Source organism: Sarcophilus harrisii, chromosome 6 (assembly GCF_902635505.1).
Source record: "Sarcophilus harrisii chromosome 6, mSarHar1.11, whole genome shotgun sequence".
NCBI classification, from domain to species: Eukaryota; Metazoa; Chordata; class Mammalia; order Dasyuromorphia; family Dasyuridae; genus Sarcophilus; species Sarcophilus harrisii.
The window spans coordinates 35,931,608-35,954,587 of NC_045431.1; the positions used below are offsets into that span (position 1 = coordinate 35,931,608).

At 39.1% G+C, this 22,980-nt stretch overlaps 1 protein-coding gene across 3 annotated transcripts; it reads right to left on the minus strand.

Moving 5' to 3' along the window:
• Positions 1-1,468: 1,468 nt before the first annotated feature.
• Positions 1,469-22,843, minus strand: OCIAD2 (OCIA domain containing 2). 3 transcript variants are annotated; one of them, XM_031941423.1, is made up of 7 exons: positions 22,498-22,843; positions 15,550-15,656; positions 10,545-10,641; positions 8,338-8,391; positions 6,408-6,455; positions 4,100-4,217; positions 1,469-2,684 (listed from the first exon to the last, which is right to left on the minus strand). In XM_031941423.1, exons 2-7 carry the CDS (start codon positions 15,610-15,612, stop codon positions 2,603-2,605), a joined length of 462 nt encoding a protein of 153 aa, XP_031797283.1. In that variant the 5' UTR covers positions 15,613-15,656; positions 22,498-22,843; the 3' UTR covers positions 1,469-2,602. The 3 variants fall into 3 exon arrangements, with proteins under 3 accessions (XP_031797283.1, XP_031797282.1, XP_003773320.1); XM_031941422.1 differs by having other exon boundaries at positions 22,461-22,843; XM_003773272.4 differs by lacking the exon at positions 22,498-22,843 and adding an exon at positions 22,274-22,362.
• Between the last annotated feature and the right edge of the window lie 137 nt (positions 22,844-22,980).

The following is a 22,980-nucleotide window of genomic DNA, read 5'->3' on the forward strand; positions in this document are numbered from 1 at the left end:
TGGCATAGAAGCTCCTCGTACTTGTAAGTTAGCAGAATGTGTCACCAACTCAGTGGGTAAGAAACAGCTTTGGGAAAAGTGTTCTGACCAGGAAAAATCCCCAGGACATAAACTTCTTTTCTCGCTGTTGGTAAGGGGATCATTTGTGGGAGTCAGCGTAGGTGTAGGTGTAGTGGGATGGGGAAAGAGAAAGTCAATTTTTTCCTTACTTTGCTGTTCTGTGTAAGTGCCTTTGCTTTCAATTAACTAGAACCTCTGTTTGGTCTGAAAAAAGATATACACTGCATAGAGTTGATCATGATCTATGATTTTGAATTTTTTACAATCCATCATGTTGAATCATTGCTTTTAGTGGATTCTCCTAGGTGGAACCTTTCCATTTCTTCTCGATTTTCCTTTCCTTCTTGTAGGTGTTATCCACAACATTATCCTGCTATTCTTTGCATTGTTTTTGTTTTCCTAAGCATGAAGCTACTACTTTCCCAGGCCCATGGCCAGTTTTCAACCAAGAGCATTAATTTCCAAATGCTAAAAAAGATGTTTGACTCTTAGTACCATACAGCTAATATATACATTTAAAGTGTGTATGTATGTGTGTGTGTTTGCACATATGTGTAAATCTGCACACAATTGTCACAATCTACATATATATATATATTTATATAGGTTGCCTTTTTGTAAAAAGATGTTATCATACATCCCTCCTCCAAAAAAGCCCCACAAAAAACCAAAACATGGATATTTTCTGCTTTTTCCGCTTTTTGTTACTCTCGTACTTGAAAGCAGGAGTTCTTAGTATTTTTTTGTGCCATGGACCCCATTTGGCAATCTGGAGAAGTCTGTCAGTCTCATCTTGAAATAACTGAGAAATAAGTTAGAAGTTCCAGTAACTTAGAAATAAGGTAAATTTAAATAACTGAAAAAGACACTAAATTTCACCTAGAAGTTAGTAAAAATAAAAATGTGATTTCCCCCCCCTCCATAAAATTGCACAGATTCCCTGAAATCTGCCAGAATTCCAGGCGAGTCTACAGATCCTATATTAAGAAGCCCCATGCTAGAACTAATCACTGTAGCAGATTTACTTTAATACCATGGCTATGTAGGGACAGAGGGCAGTTCAAAAATAGAGTTGAATTTGATTGAGAAGAGCTATTAAGATGTCACATCTCTTTAGCAAGGGATACTTTTTCCAATGGTCTCATCTGCCTGGTGCCCCACATGCCCCGATTCCAATTTTAGCCCCATGACTTGGAGGTGCTATTTAACAGTGTTAAATTTTTCTGGCACCTGTGTGCTTATTTTCTATGGAGCAGGAGACAAAATCTGCCCAGTTCCACATTGTGTTCTACACTCTGTGCTGTGCCAACAGCCCAGAGATAGAGTTGTCAGTTGCCACTGACTCACTATGCAAGTTATCACTGCCAAGTCCTAAATGGCATCCAAGAAGCAAGAAAGAGAGATTAGCTTCATGTTCTGATTTAGAGAGCTTTATTTATTGAAAAACAGGTTACAATCTAAAGATGCTTGAATTTTTTAAAATATCTTTTCGACATTTTTTCCTCTTTTCTAAAATACCTATTAAAGAGATCTTTAAAGCTGAATAAAGTTTTTCTGTTTTTGTGGTCAAGATTTCAAGATACATTATGACATGAAAACAGATACTAACATGAAAAACTTAACCTTTCACAGCCAAAAAGCCCTGGGCCATAAGCTAAAATACCTCCCAGAAACCAGCTGTGAAGTCTAAAGATGCTCGGAGGAAGGAAGTGATTCTTTCACTATTTCTCCCAGAACCTCGACTACTTCCTTGGAAATATGTTAAATATTTTTGCAAATTATTTCTAATTCAGTCCATTAGCAGCGCAATGAAATAATAGTTTCCTAAGCTAGATAACTGCTCAAGTGCTGGATAGGATATAAAGTCATTGAAGGTTACTTAAAGAGAACAAACATTTTCAAAAATTCAAGTCAGGAAGGGCAGAAGTCACTTATAAAGCATCACCTTCGTATCTTGCCATGAAATCATCTCCAGAGTCCAAAATTAGAGTATTCATACTCTAATTTTCCAAACATTGGTTTGCATAAAAAAATTCAGGCTCTCAAATTTTAGAAGGCACCTCCCGCCCTTTTCCTTCTGCTGCCATATTAGCACCCCAGCCCCAGTACATTTCTTTACATAATTATATCTCATTTTCCCCATTCAACAGAGTACTGGAGCAATAGAGAGAAGTCAGATAACATTACTTGAGGAAGACTTGAGAAGATCTTACTTCTCTTATAAACTCTGATCCAACATGCTTTTAAAATAGCAGAAAACCCACAATTCTCAGATGAAAAGCTTTATCCTAAACTGAAAAACAGGAGTGCTGTTTTCTTCTCCATAATACTCAGATGAAAAGCTTTATCCTTAAGTTGAGAATCTCACTATATTAAGATTTAATATCATGGTTAAATGTATAAGACAAGCATATTGACAAGCACAGAGGAGCATACATATCATTCCAGTCTGGTACATATATTTTATGTGAAGGTTCAAAGAAAACATGAAATACATAGAAATTCAAAGGTCTGGGAAGGCTTCAAAGGCACGGGTACCACTTTAGGAAGCAGAGGCCTGTGACCCGCTCTTCTGATTCAATTCATGCTTTATTTTGCAGTCTTCACAGGTGTAAAGGCAGTGCCTGAAATCAGGAAGCACAAAGAAAGAGATCGTTCGAGCTGTCTCTGAGGAGTCTCTGCTTTTGATAAATCATTAAAGGACATGCTTTGAGTTTTCATGTTTTTAAGAACTTTTGCTAAAATCAGGAGCTATAAATATGCATTAAATTGCTTAATTAACCTAATAATACAATAAAAATAGACTCAAACTAAAACAACAACAACAAAAATCTCAATTCTAATCCTGCCCTTGTCCAATTATTTGGAGATAATTGAAATCATGTCTACATTATACACCAAAGATAAACACACACACTCCTCACAGCTTATATATATATATATAATTATTATTATAATTAATATAATTATTAAATATATATATATATATTTAAGTGTATGTGTTCATTTGGTTCAGCTCTGTCTAACTCTTCATGATCCCATTTGGGATTTTCTTGGCAAAGATCCTGGAATGGATTGTCATTTTCTTCTCCAGACTATTTTATAAATAAGAAAAGTGAGGTCAATAGAGTTAAATGACTTGCCCAGGGTCACATAATTATCAAGTTTCTGGGGTCACATTTGAATTCAGGTGCTCTATTGTGTCACCTCCCTGTTGTGTGTATGTGTGAAGCTTCCCTAACATACAGAGTAGCATTGAGGATGTTACCCAAACTATTCTGAATAATGGTATGCCTTATAATAAAAATAATGCTGCTTATTTGGTAACTATTTCTTCTAAGAGAAGGTGGTCCATTCAAAACCTGAAGTTAATGCAATTATGTATATATATTTTTAATTTTAACTAGAAAAACATGCTTGTCATAATTTTAGTATTTTCTACTCTGGGCCAATAAAGAGTTCCCAACTGCTGAGTCACTGGCCATTTATCCAGCTCTTCCTGGAATGGACTGCCATTTCCTTCTCCAGATTATTTTACAAATAAGGAAACTGAGGTAAATAGGGTTAAATGACTTGCCCAGAGTCACACAATTATCAAGTATCTGGGTCCAAGGTCACCTTGTGGATGCCCACATGGGCACTAAATATATGCCTACAGGGTACTCTGTACACTATGACCAGCACTGATATATGGAAGTCCCCAGGAGCAGAGGGGAAAATTAATAAAGGAAAAAACTATTTAGCTTCAGTTTTTTCATCTGTAACAAGGGAGTATTAAAACTGTCTGCATACCTCATAGGACTGATATAAAGAATCAAAAGAAATAAATGCAGCTGGAAAGGAATAAATGCAGCAAATGGAAGCACAAGAATAGGTCTTAACAGAAAATGTAGGCTAGACCAATGCAGGTCAGACCATCAATAGGGAGCAAATGATTCTTAGAAACTATTTGGAAGACTGGAATGAGTTCTCACTCAGGTCTTGCCATTCTATCACATATCCCTTCCAGGACCTTCCCTTGGTGAGATGGGCCACTTACCTGTTGTGGCCTGGACCAAAACCTGCCCCACGGAGTTCAAATTCTATGGTGTGAAATTTGTTCTGGCACGCTCCTATGTATGACAACTTTCCCAAGCCAAATCCCAAGATGCCGGCAACTGTAAAAGCCAATTATAAAATATTAGTCTTTGTTTAAAAAAATGACAATGTTCAGACTGTTATCCAATGATTACCTGTAGACTACTTTAAGAAACTGACTTACAAATCCTCCTGGAAAATAATCTTGTTAATAAAGTTTATCTAGGTCCAGAAGGACTAGGAGAAATGGGATTTTCTTGAGAGTTTGACTGGTAGTCATAGGAGCTGAGGGAGAGAAGGAAGAGGATGGCTTGTCCCAGTGATAGCCCTGGGTCAGCTGAGATGAGAGCATCACTTGCAGAACTGTTTTCTGCTGGGAGTGCAGGGACAGCTACTTTGCCTTTAGTCCTGTAAGTCCCCACATATATATTAACTTTTGTGTAGCCTCTACATCATTGGGTGGGTAACTATCCCAAGAAAAGAGGAAAGGAGTTTTCCATGGACTAAGGGATGAGGGTGGCTACTGGAAAAGGGGAACCCACTTCCCAATACAAAAAAAAAAAAAAAAAGAAAAAACATTTATTCAGTACTTACTGTATACCAGACACTGTGCTAAGCCCTGGACATACAAACAAATAAGACAGATCCTGCTCTTCACCTTGGCAAAGACAGGACATAAAAGGCAGCTTGAGTTTTAGAAAGCAGGCAAGGCTACTGCAAGACATGGGGGCCTGATTTTAGGAAAGGGACAGAGAAAGCTTACCTACCAGAACTCAGGGCCCCAGGGGCCAAGTCCAAGTTCTAGTCGGAGGAGGAAGAAGGATAGAACGAGGGTAGGCTGGTGAGGAAATGGCCTCTGTCCTCTATATTATTTCTACTTTTGACATTTAAGTTAGATAACAGAGTTTTACTGAAATATATGATTTTTATTACAGATATCTTTGTATTCTAGAATTAGGGATTCTGTAGTAAATACATCACCATCAGTGCCCATGTTCCTATGTACTGTATTCCTAGACACTACATTTAACTGGACTGCCACAAGGTGAAATTCTGATCAGGCAGCTTGTTGGTACAGTGCACCGAGTGCCAGATTCAGAATCAGGAAGACTTAAATTCAGGCACTTACTTGCTCTGTGACTCTGGGCAAGTTACTTAACTCTGTCTGCCTCAGTTTCTCTCTCTGCAAAACAGGGATAATAAAACACCTCCCTCACAAGGTTGTTGTAAGAATCAAATGAGATAACATTTGTAAATCATCAGCACAGTGCCCAGCATAAATGTTAGCAATTATTACTACTGGGACTACTGAATGCATTGAATTGAAAGGCTTGAATGACATCAGCAAGAAGGGAAATATACATTTTTACTAGAAAGTAACTAGAAATTTTAAATTTTAACTAGAAAAACAGGAGGCCCTCAGAGCCTGAGAACTCTCCGTGACATATTTATTTTATCTGGTAGTAAAATATTTCTAATTGCTTTTAGTGACCTACATATGTAAGCTCCTTGAAGGCAAGATTATCTTACTTGTGTGTATTTGTTTCCCAGAACTTAGTTCTGGTATACAGTAAATGCTTAATGAATCCTTTTTTTCTTTATCCTCATATACATCCCTCATATCTACAACTCCTCACTTCCTTCAATATGGCACAAACCGCACCTTCTTTCCCAATTCCTCAAACTACTAGTACCCTCTTTCCCAACTTTATTAGATTTACTTTCATTTATTCTTAAATACTTATATACTTGATGTTTCCCCCAATAGAATGTAAATGTTCCTTTGGATCTGGTTTATCCCCATTACATATAATGCTTGCTGATGATTTTAGATAGATGCTCCTTATCATTTTAAGCAAAACTCTGTTCCTTTAGATCTAACTGGGGCATTCCCCTGCCCTTATTCAACAAATTGCAGTGGCTCCCTATTATCTTCAGCATCAAATATAAAATTCTCTTTTTGGGACTTGAAGCCCTACACAGCCTGCTGGTCACTTCCTTTCTTTCTAATCTTCTTACACTTTATTTCTATATATGCTACTGTCCAGCCACACTGGTCTATTCACTGTTTTTCACACAATACTCTATGTTGGGACCCTACACCATTTCCCATGACAGAAATGTTCCTTCCTGGGACCCTGTTTGTGCCTGTCTTTGTATCTTCAAATGTTGCCCTGTTCTGGCACATTTTAAGTGTTTGATAAATGCTTATTGATGGGATGATCCTTTCCCCAACTTGACTCCTTTTTAAATTAGCTTTTAAGACTTACTTGCCACTTTTGGCAAAGATCCAAATCTTGGGTTTGATGCTAAATAACCTAAAGAACAAACAGAATATAGAGTGATAAATTATTTCATTTTCAAATGATTTAAATTTACAAAAATCAAGAAAACATCAACATTCATTCCTTATAAAGAATCATTCTGAAAATCTTACACAGTTCTATGAGGAAAAATATGATTTACTGAAATTAATTTGTTAATAAAACTAACTCAAAGTTTGTGATTCAAACACTAGATTTAAATAAGCAACAAATTTATAGTTAGATCCAAGGCAGAGAATTCAGGACTTTATCTAAGGCCAGCAAACAAAATCAAATCCAGACACAGATTTCCAAAGCACACAGTTCTCAGTCTGGCACTCTGACCATTCTAAATTTTCACAACATATTCAGCCTGTATTGTTCTGGAGTGCCAAGAAGTTCTTTAGCTAGGCTCCCAAATGGTCCGTGAACAGATTTCAGGGCCTTTATCAACTTGGATGGGAAAAATTACAATTGTATTTCAATATAATTGGTTTCCTTTTAAATATTTTATACATTTTAGAACAATTTTTCTGGGAAAAAGTGCTCTGGTTTCACCTCAACTGCCAAAAGGCCCATGACACAAAAAAGGTTAAGAGCTTCTGGCTAGAGAAGTAGATTGTACCATATGTTGCCCAGAGCCATGGGGCTTTAGGGCCACAGACTTCAGATCCTGCCTCTGACACAGTTACCCTGAGCAAACCAATCAGTTTTTCTTGTGCCCTGGATAGCTTTCTAAGACTACATGTTACTTTTTCTAAGGAAATCACAGGTATAGTCTCCATCTCTACCCAGCCTGCATAGTTCAGACTCATTTTTAGTAAGCATTCTACTGTATCTTAATTTAAACTGTACTTACTCCAAGACCTGGGGATACCTAATTGCTATCACAAAGCCCTTCCAGGAGTTAAAGCAGCTTAGTCAACTCTTTGGGTTTTATTTGGCTTCTTATAAAATGCTGCCCTCATTCCCAATGGGTAGCTTAAAAAATGTACTAGGACATTTTCTCCCATTGTCACTGTAGGAGGTGGCGGCCCATTTTGAGTAATGAAATTTAATAAAATGGGTTAAAACAGAGGTCAGCAGTTCTTTTCTCCTTAGCTGCCATCTAAGGAGGTAAATGCCTCAGGTGGAGAAAGAAATAGATGTCAAGGGGAAAAAATGGAGGAAGAGCCCGAGTGGGCGATAAATGGAAAAGGGAAGTAGAATGCCTTAATCACTGTTTTTGGAACCAGCAAGAGGTACTTAGCCCAGAGGTGGGTACCATATGGTACAAACCAAACTTTCCCAAATAGAGCTACAATGTTTAGGAACATTTTCTAATTCAAAGTAGAATAAATTACTCACAGACACAGAGATTTAGAATTTATTTTTAGAATAAGGCTGCTAAAAGTTTTAGTTTCAGTTGAGTACAAAGTAATCCAAGTTTCAAGGCTGCTGGGAAGTACCTTGGTGACTTGGTTAATTTTTTTTTTTAAAGTAGATTCTTGCCATCATTTTTGGCATCCTACAGTTAAGCAGCCAGTCTACTCTAAGGGACTATTTGGGAAAGGGAGGAGGAAGGAAAAGCAAGGGGAGAAATGGGCTCTGCTGGAAGGATGCTGCCCCTCTAACAGAAGACCTTGAGGGGAGTATTTAGAATGAAATAAAACCAACACCAGTGGTTTCATTGACTCAGGAAGCTTCCTATGAGCAACTTCCTCTACCATTGCCAGTTGATAACATCTCTATCACTTATAGCAATATGGTGGCCCTAAAACAAGTGACTTGCCCAGTGACAGTGTCATATAAACGGTAAGTTTCAGAGAAGGGACTTGAAGCCAGATGTTCCTGGCCATGGAGTCAGAACACTATACTGCCCCTCCAGAATTAAATAACCAAATATTTTAAATCATACCTCTGTGGACTAGTCCTTGAGTAACAAGCATCCCTACCAAGGACAAAGGGAGAGCTGCAAAAACAAAGATACTTCTGAATATTAATATTTAAAATCTCCAAAATAAGCATCTCAAATAAAAATTATATTTAATAACATTTTATTTACTATTTCAATGCTAATTCTTGACAAACTAATTTAATTAATTAAAATTATTCACTTTAACATTTTGAATTTTCGTAAAATATTTTATAATATTAAATAAAAAGATAATATTTAAAGTCTCCTGAATACAATTTAAAAGTCTTCCTTTCCAGAAATCCACATTCGAAAGACCTTGCCTAAAAGAAAGTAGAAAGAAAAGCTTTGACTTTGTTCCCTTTTAACATTAATAGCACAAAGAATAATAGCTCCTATCTGGTTTTCTTTTATCTTTAGTGTACCCAGGTTAAACTCACTAAAGATACAGAGTTCATAAGTTTCTGGGCCAGGGAGTAGTCCAATTGTTGATTACATATATTATCCATCCACAATGTACTAGGTATTGTGCAGCGCATAGGCGCACATACATAACAAAGCTGACACTAGTTTTGAATTTTAGGGGTTTTGAGATGGGTAATTCTATCTGGCTAGAAATTCTATTTCTGTTTAAGTGTCAAAGTGGCCTCTCACATATAGCAGACCACAGTGACAAATGCAATTCTTCCTAAATCATTTTTTTTAAAGTCCAACAGTCACCTTTTTTTTTTTTCATGGCTTGCTGATCATCATTAAGTGACTCACACTGAAATACTAGCCTATTGTTGCTTCTCAGTCATTTCAGTCATGTCTCTTTGTGACCCCAATAGACAAAGGTTTTCTTGACCCAGATACTGAAGTGGTTTGCCATTTCCTTCTCCAATCAGTCTACTAGGGCACCACAAATTACTTTTAAAAAACCCTCTAAGTTTCTTGGGGAATGATCAGGTGTCAGCTTCCAGAAGCACAATGCACACTCTTGCTGAAGTAAAATAAATGGGAACTGCTAGGCTAATTTCCAGACAGTTGAGATTGAATGCAGAAGGATCTAAGAGTTTCCAGTGTCCAAGTGGGTCAAGACCGGCAAGCATTGTGCAAGTCAGATCAGGTTAAGAGGCATTTAACAATTGCCGTACTATGTTCCTGCCACCGTGCTAAGCATTGGGGAAGCAAAGAAAGGCAAAAACAACTTTCCTCCCTAGAAGGAGATCCCAAGGAGGAAGTCGGTGTGCGTACAACAATCTACCTGTAAGATACATACAGGTACATCTCACTGGATGTGATCTCAGAGGGAAGGCATCAGTACTGTGCAAGACTGGGAGAGCAGAACGCCTTAGTCCCGTTGGAACTGACCACTTTAAAAGTCAAGCTCTCTTCGGCTCATGGAAAGTTAGAACTGAATGGCATCTAATTAGAGCAGAATGGCATCTGTTCCAACATCCTTTTGGCTGCTAACTAAGTGGAATAGTAGGCGTGTGCCAGACTTTGAGGGCTGGTTTAAGGATCAAATGAGATCACATCTATGTAAAGCACTATGCAAACTTTAAAGTGTCATGTAACTCTATTTGACCAATGAGAAACCAAAGAGATTAAGTAATTTTTGAAGGCATCTTTTAGATTAAAATTTTAGTAGCACAATATAAATAAAATTCTATTTTACAAAAATCTGCCATGGGTATAATTCTTCTCTGGTAAATGTTCTTCACGGCTGAACTTATCTAAGAAACTAAGAATAGTTTAGAAATTTCTATGTTTATGTCATGTGCCTGTTCTTCTCCAAGAAAGCCTTTACTTATGAGGCAGGAACTGTCTGCTTTATTCTTTGGTGTCCCCAGCATTCTCCCCAGTATTTTGCTTAATAAACTTTTTTTGACGTGAAAGTGCTTAAGGATGCGCTGAGTAAGGCTTATAATAAGCAATGAAAGCATTCTGTTAAACAGCTGTGGTTGTATTTCTGAAGGAATTTAGATTGTAGATTTTAGGCAGCTTTCAGACACTGACAAATCATAGGAGGTGTTTGTCATTGTTTTAAATATATATATATACTATTTAAATATATTTAAATGTATTTAAATATATTTACTATTTAAAAAACGAAGAAAGTTAACACATTAACACAATTTTCAGGCTATAATATAATTTTAGACAACCGTCAGTAACATCTAACAAACATGATTTTAAACAAAAGATTTAAAAACTTCTGGAAATACCTCTTTTCCAGAAACTCTCTTCTTTACATTCACGGATGATCTTTGAGATCTCTCCTCGGTGAATGTGGACCTTTGATTTGGGACAAAACAACAGGCTCTGCAAAGAAAGACATGTAGTTTGTTTACGGAAATCATCAGAAAAGCATTCTAAGTGAAATCTCTGGAGGAGATATTGGGAAATCATTTCATCTAACTATTTTGGTGCCAGTAACTGGGAAGTAAGTCTCTCATTTCTATAAAATCACACAGAAAGCGATAAAACAGCATTCAATTTACTGATTTGAAAAGAAGGGGTACACAGTGGATAAAGTCCTGGAGTCAGGAGGACCTGAGTTCAAATGTGATCTCAGACATTTGACATTTCTTAGCTATGTGACCCTGGGCAAGTCACTTAACCCCAGTTACCTCAAGAAAATGTTTTCCCCCCCTTTTTAAGGGGAAAAACATTTATTAAGCACCTAATATATGCCAAGCACTTTACAAATATTATTTTAATTTGACAATCAACATCTCTGGGTGCTATAATGATCCACATTTTACAGTTGTGGAAACTGAGGCAGATAGGATTAAATGATTTGCCTAAAGTAGTATAGCTAGCAAGTACCTGAGGTTGAATTTGAACTCAACTCTTTTTGATTCCAGGCTTTACCTACTGTATCACCTCACTGTCTGAATAAAAAAATATTGATGGTATTTTAAAAAATTTTTATTTTTTGCTGAGTCAATTGGGATTAAGTGACTTGCCCAGGGTCTTGCAGCTAGGAAGTGTTAAGCGTCTGAAGCCAAATTTGAACTCAGGTCCTGCTGACTTCAGGGCTGGTGCTCTAGCCACTGTATCACCTAGCTGCACCAGGAAAAAAATCTCTAGGAACATATCCAAAAATTATTCATTGGATTTATGCCAGCCATATAAAGAAGGTTCAATATTAGGAAGACAATTAATATAATTAATCTTATTAATAAAGAAGCAGCCTGGCTTTGCTAACTTTGAAGCTGGGGAGACTTAAATTGAGTCTATTAGGCAAGTCACTTAATCTCTCATGTCCCAGACATCTCTCTAAAAACAAATTTGCAGAGCAGGTGCTGATCTGCTTTGGTGGAGTTTCTTCACTGGGAATTCCCCATCAATAAAATTACCGTTTCCCCATCATCCCACTAAGAGCTAACTTTTTTTTGCTATTGTCTTTTAAAATTATCTATCTATGCTATTTTCCAACAATTAAGTTATTGAAGTTCTGAACAAACAAATAGTTCTGAAAAGAAGAATCACAAATTACTGAAAGCCACATAAAAGGTGGCAAATCACTGAGAGAAAATGAGAATCAAAACAATCCTGAGGTTTCACCCCCACACCCAGGAAATTAGCAAAGAGGACAGAATTAGAGACCAATGAAAGGGGGTGTCTCTTATTTTTAAGCCTAAGAAAATTCATTTTTAAAATATATTTTTACTTATTTTGTTAAATATTTCCCAATTATATTTTAATACAATTTTAACATTCATTTTTTAAAAAATTTGTCTCCCCCTTTCTTCTTCCCTATGCCTTGAAAAGGCAAGCAATGTGAAATCAATTATGCATGAGAAGTCGTCCAAAACATATTTCCATATTAGTTTTGTAACAACAACAAGGAAAGCCACATACACATAAAACAAGAAAAGCAAAGAAAGCGAATACAATTTGTTTCAATATGCACTCAAAGTTCATCGATCAGGTCTCCTCTGGGCTTGGATAGCATTATTCATCATGAGTCCTTTGGGATTATTTTGGATCACTGTCTTGATCAGAGTAGCTAAGTCTTTCACAGTTAGCCATCATGTACAATTTTGCTGTTAATGTGTTCAATGTTCTCCAGGTTCTTCCCATTTCACTTTGCATCAGTTCATATAAGACTACCCATTCTTTCCTGAAAACTTTCCTGAAAGTTTCCTCATCATTTCTTGTAGCACAACAGTATTTCATCACAATCTTATATCACAACATGTTCAGCCATTTGCCAATTGATAAGCATCCTACACCAAATATTATGTACAATAAATTCTTTTCCCTTTTCTTTGATCTCTTTGGCAAGCATTTCCCCCAGAAAAGAGATGAGTAATTGCATTTCCCCTCTATTCATTATGGAGATGCGAAGACCTTAAGTGTAAAACTTTATCATGTGCTGTCAGATGTAGACATAGAACTCAGCAAATGCTAAAAATCAAGACTTGACTTGTTTTTATGTTCTTTTCGAGGCTTAAGAAAGTGATGAAGAAAATGTTAATAATGCAGATTAATTTAACCCTTTTTTCAGTTACTCGGGAGAGTTCACTGGGTAGGGAAAGGAGGAAGATATGTTAGAAAATGATTGATAGAAAAACAAAAACATAAATAAAAGAAAATATTGGTTCTGTCAATAAAAAGTTAGTATAATTAAAAATTTAAAAAAATAAAATCACCTCAGGAAAAAAAAAAGAAAATATTGGTGTAGTTATTCAAAATTCAGATGTAAATGCAATTTTTTGGGGGGTGGGGATCATGCTGGTGATTTCATTGAAGAATGAGCCACTTGCTTATCATAAAAGAAGACTAAGGAGGGACTCTGGTGAGGAAATTCTATCAGTCTAGGTCAGCATCTGTTCAGTGGCTTAGAATTGCCCGGGGCACGGAGAAGCAAAGTGACTCCTTTGGGACTGCATTGCTAGGATGTGTCAAACCCTGGGCAGGAACCAGATCTTCCTGGCGCAGAGGCTGGCCCTGGCGATCTTCTGCCAAAGGTTTTTATTGACAATTAGCACCGAGGCTTGTTTTCCATCACCTTAGAACCCTCTTTCTTGGGAAGGCTCTGGCTCTGCCAGTGACAGCTGATGAAATCAATCTTAAAGCATACAGGGAAAGGGCAAGACCTGCGTACGACTCAGCTGGACATCAGAAACTCGGCAGGAAGGTGGGCTGAAGCTTCTCCAGGAGGCAAGGCAGCTTTGCTTTAGAAATATGCTTAATTAAGATGTCTCTGGAGGATGACATCTGAATGAATGGGAAAGAGGGATTCAAAAGGCAATGGGTGGGGTTCTTCTGCTGAATCCAGAGAGAAATGAATTCGAGCTGGCAAGTTCCATTACAAATACAGTTACAGTTTATAAGATGTATATTATGTAGCATGTTTAAGGTGATTCTGTGCTTTAGAGTGAACAGAGGCTGTATTTGGGTTTGTTGGCTTGAAAAGAAGGGAAATATCGCATCTGCTTACAGGCAATGGCCAGTAAATTTAAAAAAATTATATTGGTTCCTAGCCCTCCTCAGTCTGTTCCAAGAGGACTGATAGAACTGTGGAGAACCCTGTTACTATTTCCTCCTCTGGATCAGTCTCCCAACTTTGTTAAATATAGTCTCCTTCCCCTCAGAGTTCTCCTCATTCAAAGGATTCAACTGAGGCTAAGTTGTGAAACTATTAGATTTAGATCAGGCAGAGACTGATCAACAAACAAGCAGTCATTAAGTTCCTATCATGGAAGACAAAAATGAAGTGGTTCTGGCCCTCCCATGAGGGACACTCTACTCAGGCTCAAGTCTCTCCCAGGATTCTTCAGTGGTGCATCCGTATCTTAAGCTAGCCCCTTCATCCACCCCAACTGCTCCTATTCTTCCTTTCCCAAAGGAGTTGGTGTTGGACCAAGTGGTTCTGTTCTACAGGTGAAGACGGAAGGGGAGGAAGGGTTGCAGTGGGAGGAGCAAGGCAGGTTTGGACCTCAGATGCCTTTGGCTCCTGCACAAAACACTAATTCCATAGCAGGTATAGACATGGAGTCACAAGCTGGCTCTTGCTGCTGCATACAACAAGGCGAGGGGAGCTTCCTGGCAGGTCCCCTTGAACATCCTGCAGGGGTGTTAGGAGTGCTGCTGTTAATATTAATGTCTCTGCAAAGTCTCCCGGGAGGATTGCAAAGACTCCTTTTTTTTTTCTAACCCTCAGTGTTTCACAGTTCTCAGTTTTCACAGGGGCAGCTACCTACACAAGCTTTCACAGTCTTATTTCTACGTGTGCATCGATTGGCCTCTTGCCTGGAATGGTCAGTCAGCTTCCCTCCTCTACATCTTGTCCCTCACATTCTTAAATTTCAGACAGAGAAGTCAATGTGAACTTCATTCACATTAACCTTTGCCCCATTACCTCCCTGAGCTAGCAGCCTGATTCCTGGAAGTTCAGTACTGGGTCTTATCTACACTGTGTATTTGCACCCTCCACACTGGGAAACTGGCACTGCCTAAGTTAATACTTGCTCTCAACCAAATGGCTTCCTCATTTCCCTGAAGGAACAGAGACCCTATTAACTTAACTTTCCAAAAGGAAACATGAACAAAATCTATCAACTGATTATCGTTCTTCCCACCATTCCCATGAGATCAGGTCCCTGAAGACAAGGGCTATTTCATTTTTAATTTGAATCTTCAGGGTCCAGCATATAGTAGGTACTTAATAAACAAAAATTTAGTTGGGCAATCATAGCTGGTATTCATATCTGGCTTGAATTAAAAACAAACCAGAGTAAGTAAAAAAAAAAATTTTCCCAAAAAAAGTTTAAAGAGGATTTTCTTCTGAAGTTTTTCCTTCTTACTTCTCTTTGTACTAATTTTTTAAAAAATTATTTATTTTAATACACTAATATATTTATAATTATGTATTGTGTATAATATAATATAACATCAATTAATACATTTGTTTTATGAATCATATTGGGAGAAAAAAATCAGAACAAAAGGGGAAAACCATGGGAAAGAAGAAAAAAAAACAAAAAAAAAGAAGTGAGCATAGCATGTGTTGATTTACATTCAATCTCCATAGTTCTTTTTCTGGATACAGATGGCATTTTCTGTCCAAAGTCTATTGGAATTGCTTTGGACTTGTACTAATTTTTAAAAGGTGCTCAAACTACAGGCAAAAAGAAACATGGAACTTTGTAAAGCTTTTTCTAATTGAGCCTTCCATGTACAGGTCACAGTTTAACTTCTCAAAATAAAAGCTTTTACCTGTTTATCTGGTGCCAAGTGTGGAGTTTTAGCATGTTTTTCATGAGGAGGTGCTGAAGCCATGGTAAAGATGTTCAGACTTGTCCTGGAACTTTTCTCTTATTTCCCTGCATAAGAAAGTGAAAAAGAATCATTGTTATCACCTGTCAGTGTTTACTTAAATATCAGCAATACCCTTTTGGAAGAGTTCTGTATGGCATTTAATCTCACTGGGCAATGGTTCATGGCATTTTTTTCTTTTTCTTTTTTCCCCCTTACATCTAATTTTATTTTTTATTATTTTCATACAGGTTTTTTTTTAAATAAATAGTATTTTATTTTTTCCAATTATATGTCAAGATAGTTTCAGCCTTCCTTTTTTTAAAATAATAGCTTTTTGATTTTCAAAATATATATAAAGATAGTTTTTAACATTCAACAATGCAAAACTTTGTGTTTCAGTTTTTTTCTCCCTTCCCCTGATCCACTCCCCTAGACTGCAAGTAATCCAATATATATTAACATGTGAAATTCTCCTATACATATTTCCACCATGATTATGCTGGACAAGAAAAATTATATCAAAAAGGAAAAAAATGAGAAAGAAAACAAAAGCAAGCAAAAAATAACAAAAAAAGTTAAAATACTATGGTGTGATCCACACTCTCTCTGGGTTCTCTCTCTGGATGCAGATGGCTCTCTCCATCACAAGTCTATTGGAACTGGCCTGAATTATCTCATTGCTGAAAAAAGCTATGTCCATCAGAGTTGATCATCATATAATCTTCTTGTTGCCGTATACAATGTTCTCTTAGTTCTACTCACTTCACTCAGCATCAGTTCATCTAAGTCTCTTCAGGCCTCTCTGAAATCATCCTGCTGATTGTTTTATAGAACAATAATATTCATAACATTCATATACCATAACTTATTCAGCCATTCTATAACTGATGTGCATCCCCTCAGTTTCTAGTTCCTTGACACTACAAAAAAAGGTCAATATCTTCTTTATAAGATTTCAATTTCCAAAATGTTCTCTCTCCCTCCATCCCCAAGCCAGCAAGCAATCTGTATAGGTCATACATGTGCAATCATGTTAAATTTATTTCCACTTTAGTCATGCATAACATTTTCTTGAAGGAATTTCCAATACCAATTTTTAAAATAATTAACTTCTTAATGGAAATTGACCAACACTGGAGAATACAAGGAACTGCCACAGTACCTACACCCTCTCTTTCTAGGGTGTATTCATATATGAGTATCTTTGTTGATTTTATAGAATGATGCCTTTGGATGGCCTTGGAGGTCACCTAGTTCAATCCCTTCATTTTATAGATAAGGAAGCAGAGACCCAAGCAGTGCTGACTTCCATCTTGCTTCTCCAATTGCCTACTGGACTTCTGGAAGTAGATTCCTGTGGACTGTGTCCAATATGTTGCCAAGGACTGTTAGTTTTACCATCGTAACATCTCTCGAATGTTACATCTCTCATTCCCTGCTCCTTCCCCAGGTGACTTTCTAGCCTTATTCCTAGGCCCCCACCACTTCTTAATATTACACTACAATTACAAAAATATTGTAAATTATTACAATAGTTTACAGGATGGTCTCCCTGCCATAAATCTCTCCTCAGCCCAATCCATCCTCTACTCAGCTGTCAAAGTGATCTTCCTAAAGCACAGGTCTGATACATCACTCATCTTATCTCAATAATATTCCATTTATAAATGGAATTTATGCCATAAATAATAGGCTCCCTATCATTTTAGGGATCAAACATAAAGTCCTCTGTTCCATATTCAAAACTCTTCATCTTTTTCATCTTTTCATACCTTATCCCTCAACAACACACTCTGAAATCCAGGAACATTCTTGCTGTGCCTGGAACAAGATACTCCATCTCCCAGCTCTGCCATTTCATTGTCAATACCCCATGCCTAGAACAGTCCCTCTGCCTCCTAGCTTCTCTACTTTCCATAGGAAGCCTTTCCCACTCCACTCCATTTAATTCTACTGTCTTTCCACTGTTGATTATTTGTAATTTATCTTGCATATAGATGTTTGCATGTTCTGTCCCCAATCAGACTGTGATCTTTGTCTTTGCTTTCCTGGTACTTAACACAGTGTCTGGCCCACAGCAGGTGCTTAAATATTTATTGACTGACTGACTGATAAAGGTCAGAAAAGAGAGTTATAAGTAGCAGAACCATGGTTCTATTCAAACTTAAGATCTCTGACCCCCAAATTCAAGTTTCTTTTCACTGTATCATGGTGCCTTAAAGAAGGGTTTAAGCTGGAGCTGGAGGTAGGGCTCTGAAAAAGAGGTAGGAACCTGTAAAGAGGCTATTGCCCTAATAGAGGTAGGTAATCATGGGGTGAAATAGGAATATTTAGAGGAAAAGGAATATATTTAGAGGTATTGACAGTGGGAGAATTTGGTAACTGAATAGTTCTGAGGGCTCCTTGAGGACAGGGACATTCATTTTTTACTTTGTTTCTCCAGCACTTAGAATCATTAAAAAAAAAAAACCCCCGGCATAAAATCATCTGCATAGGAAGTTGTCATTGAGGAATTTCTACCAATATATATTATATTTATAACTTGTTATAACTTGTATTCTTAGAAAGGTGAGTAGGGGAAGGAGGGGGGAATGAGAGCTTAAGTGTCCAAGGTCGCAAGAGCTGGTAGGTAGTACAGTGGATAGAGGATCAGCAGGAAAACCATATTCAAATTCAGTCTTAGACATTTATTATGCTGTGTGATACTGGGAAAGTCAATTAACCCTGTTTAACTCAATTTTCTTATCTGGAAATGAGCTGGAAAAGGAAATGGAAAAATATTTTAATATCTCTGCCCCAAAAACCTCAAAAGTCAGAGGATTCAAAAACTTGATTATTAACTAAGATGGATTTGTGAATCACTTTGTGAATCAAATATTAAATAATCTAGGGGACACAGCTGTAATACATTGGGAATTCTTGTGGACAACCTCACTATCTCCAGGGACAACAGGTTTGGGGACAAAGCCTCCAGGTATTATTGCTGAAGTTCTTACCTAAATAAAGCCCTACTCCTCCTCTCCTCCTCTGAAAGGTGAGGATTCCTGAAGGGAGCTAAAATGAAGACTTTTCTGACTATTTTCACATTTTAATTTAAACTAGGTGTTAATTAATCACACCACTTATTAATAATATTCTCAGAGAGCCAGAAGGTACGTGCTATTATACTTTCTAATACTTATGAATCATTTGTTGCCATAGTGGAGTCAAAGGAAGGGCTTATTGCCTTTATTGTCTCTGGGAGAAGGCCCTGCATTGCACACTGGAGATTGGATACTGGATTTGGGGGGGGATTGTTTCTGCTTTTGGTGCCAAGCTAGTGGAGTGGGGAAGGAACCCTTAAAATCCTCCAATTCCATTCCAAAAAAATGGAAAACCACTTCAGGATTGGTCTGGGAACAGGGAAGCAGCTCACCAGCCCTGCAGAATAGGTTTGTCTCCTTGGGTAAGAAGGAAACAAGGTCTAAGAGGGGCAGCCGAAGCCAATCTCACAACAGGGGGTCTGTAGTAAATCTTTAAGGCCCTGTCTTCCTGCAAACCTACAGAAAGGTGGGCAGCACAGCAAGGCCCTACGCCCAGTGACCACACCTCCAGCACAAGCCACCATCCAGAACTAGACCCCATTGCCACTTAGTACAGAAGTCCGCCTCCTCTGGCCAACAGGAAGATCCCTGGAGCCTGCCAGCAGATTGTTTCCATAGCAACCCAGAAGCTGGACCCCAACCTGGGGCAGGTCACCTGCTAAATCCCACATTAGTGGAGGACGATGGGGAGGCCCCACTCCTCAGTACAAGCCAGTGAAAGCAAACCCTGAAAGTCCATTAAAAGCCAGTAGTAAGAACTTGAGCCCTAGCACAAAATGCTTGGGACAGTGCAGGACGGGAGTCTTACTCTCCATAAAAATATAGTCACAAAAAAAGATTAAAAAATGAGCAGAAATAATTGAATATAGAAAATTACTATGATGACAGAGAAGATCAAAGCAGAAACTTAGAAAAAGACAATAGCATCAAAAGAACTACATAAGAAGCCTCAAAGAAAAATGTAATTTGGTCTCTGGTCCAAAAAGAAATCTTGAAAGAGTTTTAAAGGAATTTAAAAAAGCAAATTAGAGAAGAAGAAAAAAAATGGGGAAAAGAAATGAGAGTAGTGCAAGAGGATCATGAAAAAAGAGTCAATAACATGAGAAAAAATTTACTGAGGAAAATAACTCCCTAAAAAAAATAAAATTGGCCAAATGAAAAAGGAAGCGCAAAAGCTCACTGAAGAGAAGAATTCCTAAAAAATTAGAATTGAGCAAATGGAAGATAAGGACAGTATGAGACATCAAGATATGATAAAATTTTAAAAGTAAAAAAAAAAAACAGAAGAAAATGTGAAATTTCTTACTGGAAAAATAGCTAACCTAGAAAACAGATTCAGTTAGATAATATAAGAATTATTGGATTACCTGAAAGCCATTATTTAAAAAGAAGCCTGGATAACATCTTTCAAGAAAGTATCAAAAAAAAAAAAAAAAAAAAAAAAAAAAAAAAAAAAAAAAAAAAGTGCCCTGAACCAGAGAACAAAATAGAAATCGAAGGAAAACACCCATGACTGTTTGAATGACATCCCCAAATGAAAACTCCCAGGAACATCATATTCAAATGCCAAAGATCTTAAGCTTAGGATCAAGGAGGAAGTACCCAAGGAGTCAAAAAGAAAAAAAATTTCTGGAGCTAAAGTCAGATTTGCGCAGCATTTGACATTAAAGTACCACAGGGCTTGGAATTTGATAGGATTACAACTAAGAATCACCTGTCCAGCAAAACTGAATATAATTTTTCAGAGTAAAAAAAATTAAAAAGTTTTTGTACAAACAAAATCAATGCAACCAAAATTAGGTTCCATTGAAAGCAGAAAATTGGAGGGAATTTTTTGCAACAAATATCTCTGATAAAGGCCTTATTTCTCAATATAAAACGAACTGTATTAAATTTATAAGACATCCCCCAATTGATAAATGGTCAAAGGATATGAACAGGCAATTTTCAGACAAAGAAATCAAAGCTATCTATATTTCTATGAAAAAAAAATGCTCCAAATGATTTTTGATTAGAGAAATACAAATTAAAAAAACTCTGAAGTACTACCTCATACCTATTTCATTGGTTAATATGATAAAAAAAGGAAAATGAGGAATGTTGGAAGGAATGTGGGAAAACTGGAGTTGTGAACTGATCTAACCATTCTGGAGAGCAATTTGGAACAATGCCCAAAGGACTATAAGACGGGGCATACTCCCCCTGTCCAGCAATGCTACTGCTGAATCTATATTCCAAAGACATTCAAAAAAGGGGGAAGGAACTATTTGTACAAATATATTTATAGCAGCTCTTTCCCTCAAAGTGATGCCCATCAACCGGGGAGTGGCCGGACAAGCGGTGGCACATGATTGTAAAGGAATATTATTGTGCTATAAGAAATGAGAAGTGGGATGATTTCAGAAAAACCTGGAAAGACATTAATGAACAGATGCAAGTGATGTGAATGGGAGAATGTCAGTACACAATAACAGCAATATCGTCCAATGAAGAATTGTGAATGACTTAACTTTTCATCAGTATAGTGATCCAAGATCATCCCAAAGGACTAATGATGAAGCGGACTATCCCCTTTCAGAGAAAGAACTGATGTTGTTTAAATACAGACTGAAGCATGCTATTTTTACTCTCATTTCTTTTCTTTTATTCCAGTCTTTTTGTAGAAACGACTAGTATAGACATGTTTTGCATAGCTGCACGTGTATAATTTTTATATTTTTGCTTACCATCTCAGGGAGGGGGGAAAGAGGAAGAGAAGAGAGGGATAGAATTTGCAACTCAACAATTGGAATATAAATGTTTTAAAAAACCAGAATAGGTTTCAAATCCCATTTCAGACGCTGGATTTAGAGCCAGGAAAAGCTGGTTTCAAATCTCCCCTCCCACGGTTACTTAGCTAACGGGCTTAACCTCTCTGTACCTCAGTTTTCTTATCTGTAAAATGAGGGGTTTGGAGGAGAAGGCCTTTAAGGTCCCTGCCAACTCTTTTTTTCTTTTTTTTTAAGATTGATAAAAGAGGTTTATTATTGGGTTTGGAAACAAGGTTAAAGCATAGTTAAGGAAATAGGCGAAGGTAGAGATAAGGAGGGCACCGGACAGAAGGTCCAGTGGACAGAGAGTCCTGACATCCTGCCAACTTTTAATCTAAGGTCGGGTGACTTCCATCGCTTTAGGCCGATAGCAAAGGTCTTGCTCTCCCACTGCCAGGCGCTTCTGCCGCAGAACCTTTGCTGCCTTTGGCAAGGATCCTGCATCGAGGACCACCGCACTAACAGAACAAAGCTGCCTGACGCAGCTGCATCCACTTGGCATCCCCCCGTTCCTCCCGGCCCTCCCCCTCCCCCACGACCCGGCCCGGCTCTCAGGGCGCTCGGAGGGGCCGGGGGACCTGGGATGCTGCGCAGAGCCCCAGCTCCGACCTGTGCGCCCCGCCCCCACCAGCCCGCGCCACGAACCACCTTCCCAGGGCTGCTTCTGTCAGTGTAGACGGGGGATGGCGTGGGCAAAGGATCCCAGACCCGTCCCCCAGGAAGGGAGGCTCCCGACCCAGGCCGAGGGAAGAGGGGAGGCGGGGAGCTGGGCTGCTCCACTCGGCTCACCTCTGGGCTGTAGATCGCCTCCGGCTTCTAATTCCCCTTGGCAGAACCGTAGCCCTCTGCGGTTCGCGAGCCGAGCCAGACGCGCCCTCCCCCACCCCCGCAGCCTCGGCCCACCCCCTGCGCGCCCCAACTCTGGCTCGGGAGGAGGCGAGGGCGGAGCCTAGTGTCGTTCCCCCCACACACCCACCTCCCCGATCCCGCCGGGCAGGTACGGGCGCTAGAACCTTGGAGAACCCGGGAAGCGCTGTCCGGGCTCGGGAAACGTGACCCAGATGGGCCCGACAGGGCGGCCGGAGGCGCGGGGGGAGCGGCTGCCCCGCAGCTGGGGAGCCGAGCGCTGAGCGAGGCCGGTGCGCGTTGGACAGCAGCCGGCCGCCTTTCCTGCTGCCGGGCCCGGGGAGAAGCAGCTCCACTTGTCGGCCCCGGGCTGGGCCGGGACGCGGCTTGAGTCCCGGGAGTTCGTGCGGCGACCCAGCCCTCTGCGCGGAAAAATGAGGGCCAAGCCTGCAGAGGCCGAGATGTCTCTCGGGTGCCCCTCGCGCTGCGCGCCGGGCCCGCTGCCCGCCGGGCCCGCTGCCCGCCGGGCCCGCTGCCCGCCGGGCCCGCTGCCCGCCGGGCCCGCTGCCCGCCGGGCCCGCTGCCCGGCCCTTCTTGCACTGCCCACCGCGCATCCGAGCCGGCCTCCAGCCGCGGGCGCGCTTGGAAAA

Bases quoted from the DNA above. Each gene is read 5' to 3' on its own strand.
- OCIAD2 (XM_031941423.1), bottom strand. From the start codon at position 15,612: ATGGCTTCAGCACCTCCTCATGAAAAACATGCTAAAACTCCACACTTG. The intron at 8,392-10,544 runs GTATTTCCAGAA...TTGTTTTTGCAG, and splicing joins AGAGAGTTTCTGGAAAAGAG to CTCTCCCTTTGTCCTTGGTA. The intron at 6,456-8,337 runs GTATGATTTAAA...TTTGTTCTTTAG, and splicing joins TCAAGGACTAGTCCACAGAG to GTTATTTAGCATCAAACCCA.